Genomic DNA, 12687 nt, shown 5'->3' on the forward strand with positions numbered 1-12687 from the left:
GAGAGAGAGAGAGAGAGAGAGAGAGAGAGAGAGAGAAATATTGCATACAAGGGAGGGGCAGAAAGAGAGGGAGAAAGAGTCCCAAGCAGACTCTGTGCTCTGTCTCCATGTCACTAACCAGGTGATCTTAACCTGAGCCCAAATCAGGAGTCAGATGCTTAACAGAATAAGCCAGTAAGGCACCCTCTTCCTTCCTAACTTCACTTGGCCCTTTTGTAACCCTGCTAGGACAGATACTCAGCAATTTATTCCAAGATAACATCAGGAAATTTAAAAGTTTTGTTTAATATTTGAGAGACAGGGAGAGCACACATGTGGACAAACAGAGGGAGGAAGGGGGGGGGGATCCCAAGCAGGCTCTATGCTGTCAGCATGGAGCCAGATCTCACAAACCAGGTAATCATAACCTGCACCTAAATCAAGAGTTGGTGCCACTCAGGCACCCCAACATCAGTAAATTTTTAACTCACTCAAACTCTTTGGATACTGCACGTCACGTTGATTTGACACCACACACACTGCTGCCTGACTTCCCCATAACAATCCATTTCATCATTCTGTTGTCCTACTTTTACACCCAAAACAAAGACCATAAGCCTGTGACGTCCAGTGAAAAATACAATGCTTAATTTTTGTGGGCCTCTACCATACACTCGCAGTTTATGTCTTCACATGATTTCCTTACTACTCTTTCCAATCCAAGTAGGCCCACTGTCTCCATGCCTCCTGTGTGAAAGTTATTCATTACATGTGCCCAGACAAGTCCAAACTATAGATTGAAAAGAGTTACAGTGTATCCATAGCAACAAGCTCACCACAGTCATTAATCAGTTATCACATCAAGAATACTTAACCCGGGGTCCTAGGTAAGTTGCAGTTTGTATGTTGGGGGTCTCTATGAACTACACTTTGAAATGATGGTAGAATCATGCTCAAATATATATAACCATTATATTTTATCAATATATGAGGGTGTGTTTCACTCAGTTCAGCATGCAATCATGAAATGTAATACATTACTTTCAAAGTTCACTATGTGTTCCTCTTTATTTCTTATAGGTAGACTTCAGCCCCTTTGAGCGTTAGGATTCTGTCCTTAATATTTGTTATGGTATTTGACATAGAGGCTATGTTCACATAGTTATAAACTCAGGGTCATCTAGTTCCATTATTGTTTGCCAGGTAAAGCTGAACAAATGACTAGAGACTGACAAATGCAGAATGTTGAAAATATTTCAAATTGGAGACATGGATAATGCCCAAGTGACTGCAGGGCAAAAGAGTGAGGCTTGCTGACTCCTGGATGCAGTTTCATGATATACGCTCCCGTTTGCAGGCATACTGGTTTTGCTCCTTGGAACGGTTCGGGCAGAGGAGCTTACAGCCTGGCCTCTGAACAGAAGCAGAAGTACATCGAGGACTAGACGAGATTGGCTGTGAGAGAGAGCAAAGCTCTGATCACAGTAAACACTGAAACAGAACAAAACGGCAGGGTTGTATGAAATTCCTACTCGACGATACAGGATAAATGACTGAAAGGAAAAGAAAACAATTCCAACAGAAAAGGTTAAAAAGCAGAACAAAGAGTAAATAACTTGCTAAACTTCTAAAGCACCTCTCACTGTGCTTCAGGTCACAATGATGAATACAGTGTTTCAACATGAACCAAATATAGATATCAATGAAACACAGCAGCAATAAACAATTCCTTTGGCCTTTTTACTGGTTACTTGGCAGCTGGAGAAAGCAACAGGGTCTTGACACTTGGGAAATAAGATACAAAGCAGGCACAGGTGCACAATGGTAGGTGGGGGTACTAAGATTATACAACTGGATTTTCAATGAAATCAGAATTAATGATGAGAAAGAAAAGATGGCGTGTACACAGATTGGAAATGAGAAAACTGAATCCTATGGTCAAGGGGAGGTAGGCGGACTAATGAGTCAGTGGGTATTATGAGGCAGTAAAGCAAATAACAAAGAACTGTAAGCCATCATCTTATCTAAAACTAAGAAGAAACCAAGATACATGCTATTGTGCCTAGTGTGACAATAGATCTGCAGAGCTTAGGTAAGGGGGATGGGGGAGGGAGGTGCACTGTGAGCTCTGTGTCAGACAACTACCAGAAGAGCTATCTCGGTTCTAGATTGACTGGAAACACAAGCCAACTCCACTGTCCTAGATTGGGACCAAAGGACTATGAGAGCTGGGTAGACATGGTCAATATCAGTCTAAAGTCCTTTTGAAAGGACACGGCCTAAAAAAAAGGTCAGATCAGAAGCAATGACAGCTCAAAACTGCCCCAACAATACTGCTTTTATAACTTTCTTGATCACAAAGGCAGTATATGACCATCAGGAAAAAAACTGGTCAAACAATGATCCACAATTTTATTCCAAGATGAAAGCACCATGAACATAATTTCTAAGTGCTGATACACCCACCCACCCATCTATACTTTAAGAAAATTGTGGAATAGTTTTATAGTCTCTTTTTATCTGCTAGAAATGATAATTAATGCTTCCTTATGTTATTAATGTTTTATATCGTTTTAATCACTGAAGATGAATCCATCACATGAATGCAAACCCCATAATTTAATTGATCGCCTATCGCTAGTTGCTTACGTGACTGCAAAACTATTATAAATAATGTCATGAGGAATAACTTTCTTTTAACAATTTTTTAATGTCTTTTTTTTTCCTTTTTCTTTTTGAGAGAGAGAGGGAGAGGGAGAGAGAGAAAGAGAAAGAGGCGAGAGGGAGGGACGGGGGTGAGGAGGGCAACACAGAATTTGAAGCAGGCTCCAGGCTCTGAGCAGTCAACACAGAGCCCAATGCGGGGCTCGAACTCACAAGCTGTGAGATCATGACCTGAGCAGAAGTCGGAAGCTCAACCAACTGAGCCACCCAGGTACCGCAGGAATAAATAAACGGTTGGGTGCTTCACTAATCATTTCTTAGGGTAAATCCATAAAAGTGGAACCACTGTGTCACCAGGCAATAAATACTGATACTGATTTCTACCTCCTTTTGCCAAAGTGAACCAGCACAACATGCCTTGCCTCATGGACTCAGGGGATAAGATCTCTTTGATTTAGGTGCTTCTTCCCTATGCATCCCAGATACCTACATTATCTCCACTCTTACAACTTATTTGTTATGATTTTATTGCTCATCCAAATCCCCATGAAACCATGTGTTTCTTTTTATCCCCAATGCAGTTGATGAAATATTGGTCAACATGAAAAAAAAAAATCAGAGAAAGTTTTAGTGTGTCTTTTGACTGAGTGAAAAGCAACAGACTCACTGTTTAGAAAATGGTTTTTCCAATGCAAGCTACATTTACTGGGACCTACTAGGAAAGATTCATTGCTGTTCCACTAGAGATCTGGCTCTCTGAACCTGATGCAGAAGCAAGAGGAATGGGAAGTAATCCTTCTCAACTTCTGTACCCAAAGCCGGAGGGGAAGAGTCAGGGGCAGCCTAAGATAAAACAAAAGTGCACAAGAGAGTTTATAAGAAATTTAGATGCAAAGAATCCTAGAGATGAAAGAAAGCTATGAAGCAGATTTCCTCTTCACAAGCGCTATAAAATTCTGCACACTGATGTATCAGTGATTAATTTTTTGAACTACAGTCGATCTGAGAGATTTCCAAGGATTAGAGCAAAAGTAGGATAGGGAGGTTGGTAATAGAGACTCGGCTCTCCAACCCACTCAACCACCTGACATTGCAGATGAGCCAAATCAAGCAAGCACAGCAACCCTCAAGATGACTTCACATTAAATTAGCCAAGAGCTGGTGGAGGCTACTCTGAAGGAATCAAACTAAGGAGGCATGAAGGCAGAGTATGAGAAAGGGGGCAGAGACAAGAGTCAAAGGGAGCAGGCAGCTGGTTAACTGGCTTGATGGGGAACAAGTATGGCTGTGATCACAGGGAAGGCACTACCAGGCAGTGAAATCCAAAGAAATCCAAAGCTTCTCCATTCCCTGGCTTGTTCTCTATTACTGAGAACTATGCTCTTAATTCCAATTATAATAAAGATTATTAATCTTCCATAAGAGGACACCTATTTTGATTTATTTAACAGTGGTCAGGAATTGGGCAGTGTTCTCAAATGTAATGTGCACCACAATCACCTGAAGTATATGCTCTAAGAGACTGCTGCGACTCAACTCCAGAGTTTCTTATTCAATAGGTTTGGGGAGGGGGAAAACTTGGGGAAGTCTGTAAATTCACATTTATAACAAGTTTCCAAGTGACCACAACACTGCTAGTTGGAAGATCATACTTTGAGAACCAATGTGTTAGGGAGTCAACTTGTAAGACATTTGAAAGAGTCAAGGGTCAATGTCAAGTGTTCTCACTTTACTGTTACAATTCATTTTGGATTAAAATTACCAGTATGATAATCTTCAAATGTTTTTCTGAAATACATCTGAAATATATTTTGAAATTAAATATTTAGGTGTCATGTGAAAGGAGCATGACCCTCTTAGCCAAGAGGGCAGTGAGAAGGTAAACTGCTCTGTGGTATGTGCAGATAATTCTAGAACTTCCTCTGAATGAATATAATCAGAGCAGACCAATGATTACAGAAAAGAATGGGCAAGGAAGATTTATTGAGTTCATTATTTGATCCCGACCTGTAAAACCACCCATGGCTTTGTGTACAACATAGCAAGCAAACAAACAAACAAAAAACCCCAAAACACCTAATGGGTTCCAACTGTCTCCAACTCCTCACACTCGTCATCAAGATACGTCTCACAACTTGAGTTCTACCAGAAGGAACTGGGGGCAGGAAGAGAAGAGAAGAGAAGGATAGGAGAGAGAGACTGAGCAGATCCTCTTAATATCCTGAGGGAGAAAACTATCTGGAAACACAGCTCTCCAGAAGTGGCCATTTGTGTTGCTTTAAATGCAGATTGATTACTGCTATTTGGATGTTGAGTGCATCATCTTTTCTGAAGAAATGGAAAAGCTAAATTTCCCCACATTCAGCTGTATCGTCAAATCACTTCCCCACACCAGTTCTTTTCATGCATTTTCCGTTATCGCGTCTACGTCTACTTGTAATAGCGAATCTACTCTATTCCCCAATGGTGAACCACGCCCCAACTGACATGTGCTGAATCCCACAAACAACCTTGTAACCATGACACCTAACTGCAAAAACAACATCTAGTGGGGTGTACACTTCCAGGGGTAAAAAAGAAAGGAAGCCACTAGGATACTGAAGAGAAAGAACAGCCCCGTTTCTCTGTGCTGGCCTCCGACCTGAAAGGGAGTGGCGTAGTGCCGCCGAGCGGAGGGGCAGAAAGAAGACATCATTCACCTGGCTCCAGCTTTCTAGGATCCTCGGCTAAAACGCCATCAACACCCCAGTGACAAAATTCTACAATTAAACAGTAAAGAAAAACAGAAAACTTCCAATCAAAGCTCTGTTTCTAACAATATTCAGTAGGCCCTAGTTTTATTCAAAGAAAATTTCATTTGTTGAGGTCATTAGATTGAAAGTGAGAAATCTTGGTTTATTTAACACTGTACTATTAAACCATCAAAAAGATAAGAACGGAGGCTGGATAGAAGAGATGAATTTCAGGGAAATGCTCTCATGGGAAAATTTAATAGGAATGAGAGATAGAATAAAAGAAGATGTAAGGCAGGCAGTGTTAATAACGGACAAGGGGAAACGAGGAGGGGCTAAGAAAGCAGGAGGAAAAGCGAAGACAGAGGAAAATCACAATATCCAGAGGTATTATTAAAGTTATTTAATGTCGGTCCCTCTGAGATTACATGCTTTGTAAGGCTTGAGTCTATTATCTTTTTTCTTCATTATTATCATCCCCAATGCCTGGGACCCAGGATACACTCAAGAATATGAGAATGGAGAGAAGAAATGAATGCAAAGCCATCACATGCAAGATAAACCTGCTTTGAACAACTATCCCCAGTAGAGGAATGATTTGTTTTCTTGGAGAACTGGTTAACTCATATAATCTATACATTGTGAAAAGATATATTAGTTTTAAAATGTCAAAACACACAATTCAACACCAATTTTCTCACTGGATTGGTACAGGGATGAAACTTGATTTTTATTAAGACATGTAATAAATTGAAACTGTGTCAAATCAGGAGTGCTGAGCTCTTCCATTTCAGAATCCTAAAGCCAGAGGTTTTAACTTGGCAATGGAAAGTGCTGGTGAGTTAAGTCTTCACATTTCATTTATAACCAATACTGTAAATGCCAGTTAAATTAAAGATACAGAGAGGAGGGACCTGATCCTGAAGTTTTGTATTTTTTTTTTCAAGGAAAAGCTTAAAATTTCTTTTTTTTCACCTACTGAAATTTTGTGAAAAAACTATAAATCAAGGAATAAGGGGAGCTGCTATGGCTAAATTAGGAGTAAGAGACCAAAAGCACTTCTTTGTCAGTGGTAATGAAAGCACTTCAGTGGAAATGCACGTTAATTAGTAGAGCCATCTCGGCCCCCAATGACCACATCAGCCAGAAAGAATGTTACTTCCAACAGTTTCCCTCTTAAATGGTTAACTGATATTGGCCTCGAAAGAGTTAGCAAGTTCTAGCATTCTGATCAAAGTCTGTGATGGAAATGCCAGCACATGTTTCCTAGAGGTTTAAGCAGAGAGAAATCAGAAACAGAGAGGGCGCTGTGAACCATCCTAGATGAACACAAAAGCTATTTGATAGGATTTTAATCAAGGACTGGTGTTTATGGGGTTTGGAGATAAGACTGCAGAAGTCGGCAAGGCAGGGGCACTAGCTGTTTTGTTTTCATTTTTAAAGAAAGGCCATGTTGCAAGGTTTATTCAATGAGAAAAATGAGTCCGTGTGGAGACTGGGGAGACAGAGAGCCCAGGCGGAGCTGCCGCGGGGGAAGGCTCTGCTTGCCTTTCAACGACTAGGGGACACCACCAGTTTTCTAAATCTGCAGTGTGCCGGCTAAGAAAGAGAATACACACCAAAAGATAAGGGAGAGCCTGCCCTTTTTTTCTTCTCCCAAGACAGCCCTAACCTCATTATGTATGTCCAGAATGAATCGAAATTCATTTAAATCTGCTCAGACACTAGACTGTTCAATGCAGTTGCTTTCCCACAGTCAAGCCGGGGCATCAATTTCTTTTCTGAATATATACATCTTTATGCTGAAATTACAAAATCTCAGAAGTAAAAGGTGCCTTAAAGGAATAAAGCCCCGACACTGAGTTAACATAACTTCTGTGTTTTCCTGCAACAGACCACAGATTCTAACAGTTTCTAGGAAATTTTAAAATATTACGTTTTTAAATAAAGTTACTGGTAACTTTAGGAGAATGCACAGAGATGATATCCCCCGGGTCTGGATGTCCAAGGAAAACAAGGCACAGAGCCAGGCTTTGAAGCATTACCAGCTCATCTTCAGTGCCCATAACAAGCTCAACGAAACCCCACTTGGAAGACCTCTTAGAAGACTAAGGAAATTCACATTCTGGCCTACTTCAAATTAAACTGGATGTGTCATCTCAAATACACAGGCTAGATTATGATAGAAAATGAGAAGGGTCCCAATAATGACTCAGTCTCTTGGAAATACCTCAGGAGGACAGGAGGCAGATTCTCTGAAGGAGTCAAAAGCCCCGCCCTAAGTTTAGAACACCCATCAAGCCCAGTAATTCAGTGAGCCAGCTGAGTGAGAAATACTGAAATAATACGGGAACAGAAAATGTTGGAAAGTCAATATGGGGATGAAAAATTAGGATGGTGCAGAAAAGAAATGATGCATCAGACTCCCCAAGAAGCCCATATGAGGCCCCTAAAAGGGGGAACCAAGTTCAGCAGTGTCAACACAAAGTGTGGGTCAGCGGTATATATAAGGTCTTTTTTTAATTATTATTATTAAATACACAAAGTACACACACTGGGGCTCTCAGAACCCAGGGGGTAAAATCAACGATTTTTCAATAGAGCCCATGAGAGAAGCAAAGTGGGAGAGAACCAACAAAAATGCCAACACCTTATCTTGCCAGGACACAGGGTAATGAGGGAGGAGGCAGCTGATGACAGACAACTAAAGTGGAAAGAAGGTGCCTATTGGGATTAGCGGTTTATTCATCCTTTCAACAAAAAAGATGTGCTTTCCTCTAAAGATGCCAGGTATTTGAGATATAATGAGGGTTTCCCAAGCGAAGAGGCATGTGAATGAAGGGGCCTCGAAGGGTCAGCACACTGAACACAGCTGCTTAAGTGGTATGAGCTTGCTTCTGGCAGGCAGGGGGACATGCTCGAAAGCAGCAGGCAGACTTCAAACAGGTCCTCTTCTTCCCCCCCCCCCCCCCCGGCTTCCCAGTAAGCACGTAACACATCACTCCCGGAGCTCCCATTGGATGGCCTGAGAAAATGAGGCAGGATGTACCCCCTTGCAGGGGAAGCAGTGGCTGCAGAGCCCTGAGAAAGCCCATCAACTCCTGGGCAGGCAGCTGCGCTGACCCAAGACGTCAGCTGAGTTAACAGGCTGGCTTTTCCCCAAAGCTTACAAGGTTTCTGTAAAAGGATTAATGGCCAAGCAGTGCTGTGGAAAGCAAAGTCAATGGAAGAGCACTGTGTACCACTGACAATATCACTAGTGGTAACCATAGGGAAAAACAGTAAGCCAGGGGTCAGGGACAAAGTAATCTGCTGGAATCAACACCCTCGTGGGGAAGGGCTAAAATAAACCGGTGGCCTTGATACGTTACCTTCGCCCACATATTATTTACCTAACAAGTTCCAGGATGAAACACTGATATGAATATAGCAGATGTTATTAATTTAGCCTTTGCTAAAGCATTAGATACAGTAGCTCAAGAAATTGTACTTGGAAAATTAATTCAAATTGGCTTGGTTTAGCACACAATCACCAAGGATCAAAAAGTAGCTAAAGGATGATAATCAAAAGACAGTTAAGTGACAGTCCATACAGTGAGAGACTTGGGGTCAACACCAAAGCCATTCTTGTTTAGGGGTTCTATTCAGGGCCCAGGAGAGGAGGAAACATCTCACTAATGAGATCTGCAGAGGACACTAAGCTGGGAGGTGGAGGATCCGCATCGGTGGGGGCATAAAATTGTTAAGGCAGAGTTCAACTGGAAAAAATAGCTAATCTACCTAGGGGAAAACAACCCTACACTCAGATAATATTCAATGGACAGGCAGGATAAAGGGCTGGAGAAGCATATAAAAAGAGCTCTGACACGCTGTAACGTGACAGAACCAAGTAAGAATGCTAAGGCAACACGAGGTGAGTGTCATGGGGGAACGGAGTGCTTCAAAGTGAAAGCCAACTGAAATAAGTAGAGTGCCAGAAAACAGGTGGTCTTAAATAAGCGAGGTCAACTTTGCCACTAAAGGGGGGGTAAAGTACACTCTGCACTGAAAACGCCTTTTTAATGGCTACAAATCCCCCATTCCATCCGGCAGGTGTGCCCGTCTTTCTCGGATCTTCATTCACCTGGCTGGGAGTCAGCATCTAGAATACGGCACGGGGGCTCCTGGGGCTCACTAACAATACTGCTTTAAAGGAAGACTCACAGTTCATGCTGGCCACTTCTCCTAATCCTTTGTGAGGTCTGTACTGCCTTATGGTAGTGCCTCACAGGCTTGGGGAAGTGGTTAATTCCTCTCTGTTTACTCAACCTGCAACAGTGCAATGACCCCAAAGTCAGTTTTTCCACCATCAGTTTGAAAGCAATGGCTCAACACAATTATCTCTAGGCTGCTCACTGCTTTAGCAGACAAGCATGTTGTTACATTGATTCCACTTAAAATGAGAGCTAAAGAGGCTGCTTTCCTCTTAAAACCTCGAAGTTAAAAATATGTCACTATCTTCAACACCCAAAAAACATACAATCCAATTAAAAAATGGGCAGCAGAGTCATGAATAGACATTTTTCCAAAGAAGACCTACACATGGCCAACAGACACATGAAAAGATGCTCAACATTACTGATCATCAGGGAAATATATGTAAATCAAAACTACAAAGAGATCATCTTGCACCTGTCAGAATGACTAAAATCAACAACACAAGAAACAAGTGTTGGTGAGGGAGTGGAAAAAGGGGAATCCTTTTGCACTGCAGCTAGGAATGCAAACTGGTGCAGCCATCCTGGAAAATAGAATGGAGGGGTTCCTCAAAAAGTTAAAAATAGAACTACCCTACAATCCAGCAATTACACTACTAGTATTTCCCCCAAAGAACACAAAAATACTAGTTCAGAGGGATAGGCGCACTCTGGTGTATATAGCAGCATTATCTACAACAGCCAAATTACGGAAACAGCCCAAGTGTTCAATAAATGAATGAATAAAGAAGAAGTGGTGTATAAATACATGAAGAAATATTCTTCAGCCATAAAAAAGAATGAAGCCTTCCTATTTGCAATGACATGGCAAGAGCTAGAGAGTATTATGCTAAGTGAAATTAGTCAATTTTAAGAAACAAAATAAATGAGCAAAGGTGGGGGGGAGAGAAGAGAGGGAAACAAGCAAAGAAACAGACTCAACTATAGAGACCAAACTGATGGTGACCAGAGTGTGTGGGTGGGAGGATGGGTTAAATAGCTGATGGGGATTAAAGAGTGATGAGCAGCAGGTGATGTATGGAAGTCATGAATCACTATATTGGGCACTTGAAACTAATATTATACAGTATGTTAACTGAAATTTAAATAAAAAGTTAAAATATTTACAACACAATCTACAAAAATTTCACTATCTATGCATACTCATTAAACTAGCATGATGTAGCGATTTCCAACAGCACAAGAAAGCATGTTGGGACAGTGGCTAGCTTAGTTGGTAGAACATGCAACTCTTGATCTCGAAATTGTGAGTTTAAGCCTCCACATTGGATATGTATAGCTTATGTTAAAAGAATTATTTTAATTTAAAAAAAAAGTAAAAAGAAAAAGAAAGCCTATTGTGGACTCACTTTCCAGAGCAGCTATACAAATTATTTTCATGTCTATCTGCCTGTCACAAATATTCACTAGTGGCAGAGTGACCCAGGGGCAGAACACAGATCCTACTGTACTGCTTAGTGCTCTTGCTATGCTGGGGATTCAGAACCTAGTTTTCAAGTTTCCACTAGGCCTGGCTGAGCCCACCCACAGGCTGAGCACAGGCTCGCCCTCCGAATCCCACCAAACTGCAGTGTAATCACTGTCCACCTCCTAGAATAGTTAGATTATCAAACAGTACTCAAAGATATGAAGCCCCATTTCCCCTTATGGGTTCTTACAGCCAGGCTGCCTTAGTAATAATATAGGTAGGGCAAGGAGGAGGAAGTGAGGAAGGATTAAGACAAACACCAATTATGGACTATATATCATGTTATTTTATATTGGCCATTAAACTACCTTAAATAACCAAAGATATTGGCGTATTCACTGAACTCTCTGTGTTCATGAATCCGACTGTAGACAGGGCCTATTGGGAAAAGCTCACAAGAAAGAATCCAAAGGGCCACAACCATCTGACAGACTGATTTCTTGGCTGACATTCTGTGTGACATTCTACAGATGCTCTATCCATCAGGATGTGACATGGTGTTAGAGGTAAATGTCACATATCAGGGCAATGTTCTGGGCCAAAGAGCAAAAGAAGTGATCTCAATGACAAAATCTAAAGTATAGATAACATGTGCTCAAACCCATTCCCCCTCAAACTGCAGAGCACCACCTGGTAACTACCAAACTTCTAGAACTAAGTACGTGGCCAAGTGTGGCATGCACCTCTTTGAAATATGGGCAATATTTTGGTTGAGCCCAGTCTGCAGAACTACCCAGGTCAGTTCACCAATAGAAGCTCAGTTTTTGCTCTTTCCTGGGAAATCTGGGAATCACTAAACTACTGACAGAGCCCAGTGACAGAAGTCTCTGTAAGAGCCATAAAGAAAGTCACTGGAAGAAATAACTCTGAGCAGTATGCATGTCCTTGGGGCAACCAGCCACAGGGATGAAGGACAAGAGTAAAATGTCACAAGACTTCTCAAGGGCTCTCCTGCCAGCTGTCAGAAGTGTGAAACAAAAACTCATTTCCTAATAAATGTTTTCATTTCCTTTGTACATGACAAAAGGTGGCAAGGTGATAAATGGGAGGGGCCGGGAGCAGAGGTCTCTGGAGGTAAGAACCTGAGGCAAATGCCCCGCACACATAGGCAGAGCTTCATTGTGAGTCCCAGGGAATGACGGGTGGTGGTGGTAAAAATATCTCACGTAGTTATGTTCTCCCCTAGGGAGTCAATTCACATCTACATAAGATCATCTCTGATATATGCTTATTTTGCAGATTTAAAAACAATGGAGGCCCAAGTGTTAGACAGCTCAAGGTTAGTTAGACAGCACATTCCAAGAGTGCCCCTTTTCTTCTGATGGGGAAAACCTGGGATAAAAGCATATGATGAGCTTTCTCAGTGCACTGCCTTCCATTACATTCTGCTCCAGGATGGGCGGGATAATGGGGAAGAAAAAAGTGGGACTGTGGGCCCCACCGTGTTCACTTTAATAATCACCCATCTCACCTGGCCTCTGCAGCAAGCAGCTCGTCGTAGTGCGAGGACCGCTGGTCGTCATCCTGCCGGTATCGGATCACCGTGGCTAGACCTTTGCTGACGAGGGCCTCAGCGATGTTTCTGCAA

General features: G+C 41.9%; 1 protein-coding gene across 1 annotated transcript in view; it reads right to left on the bottom strand.

The window, feature by feature from the left end:
- Positions 1-12687, bottom strand: part of SND1 (staphylococcal nuclease and tudor domain containing 1) — a 413215-nt gene that overhangs the window by 177255 nt on the left and 223273 nt on the right. The window contains exon 13 of the mRNA XM_029923894.1: positions 12571-12681. Coding sequence (XP_029779754.1) covers positions 12571-12681 — 111 coding nt within the window. The remainder of the gene's footprint in view (positions 1-12570; positions 12682-12687) is intronic.

This window comes from Suricata suricatta, chromosome 2 (genome assembly GCF_006229205.1).
Source record: "Suricata suricatta isolate VVHF042 chromosome 2, meerkat_22Aug2017_6uvM2_HiC, whole genome shotgun sequence".
Classification (NCBI taxonomy): Eukaryota; Metazoa; Chordata; class Mammalia; order Carnivora; family Herpestidae; genus Suricata; species Suricata suricatta.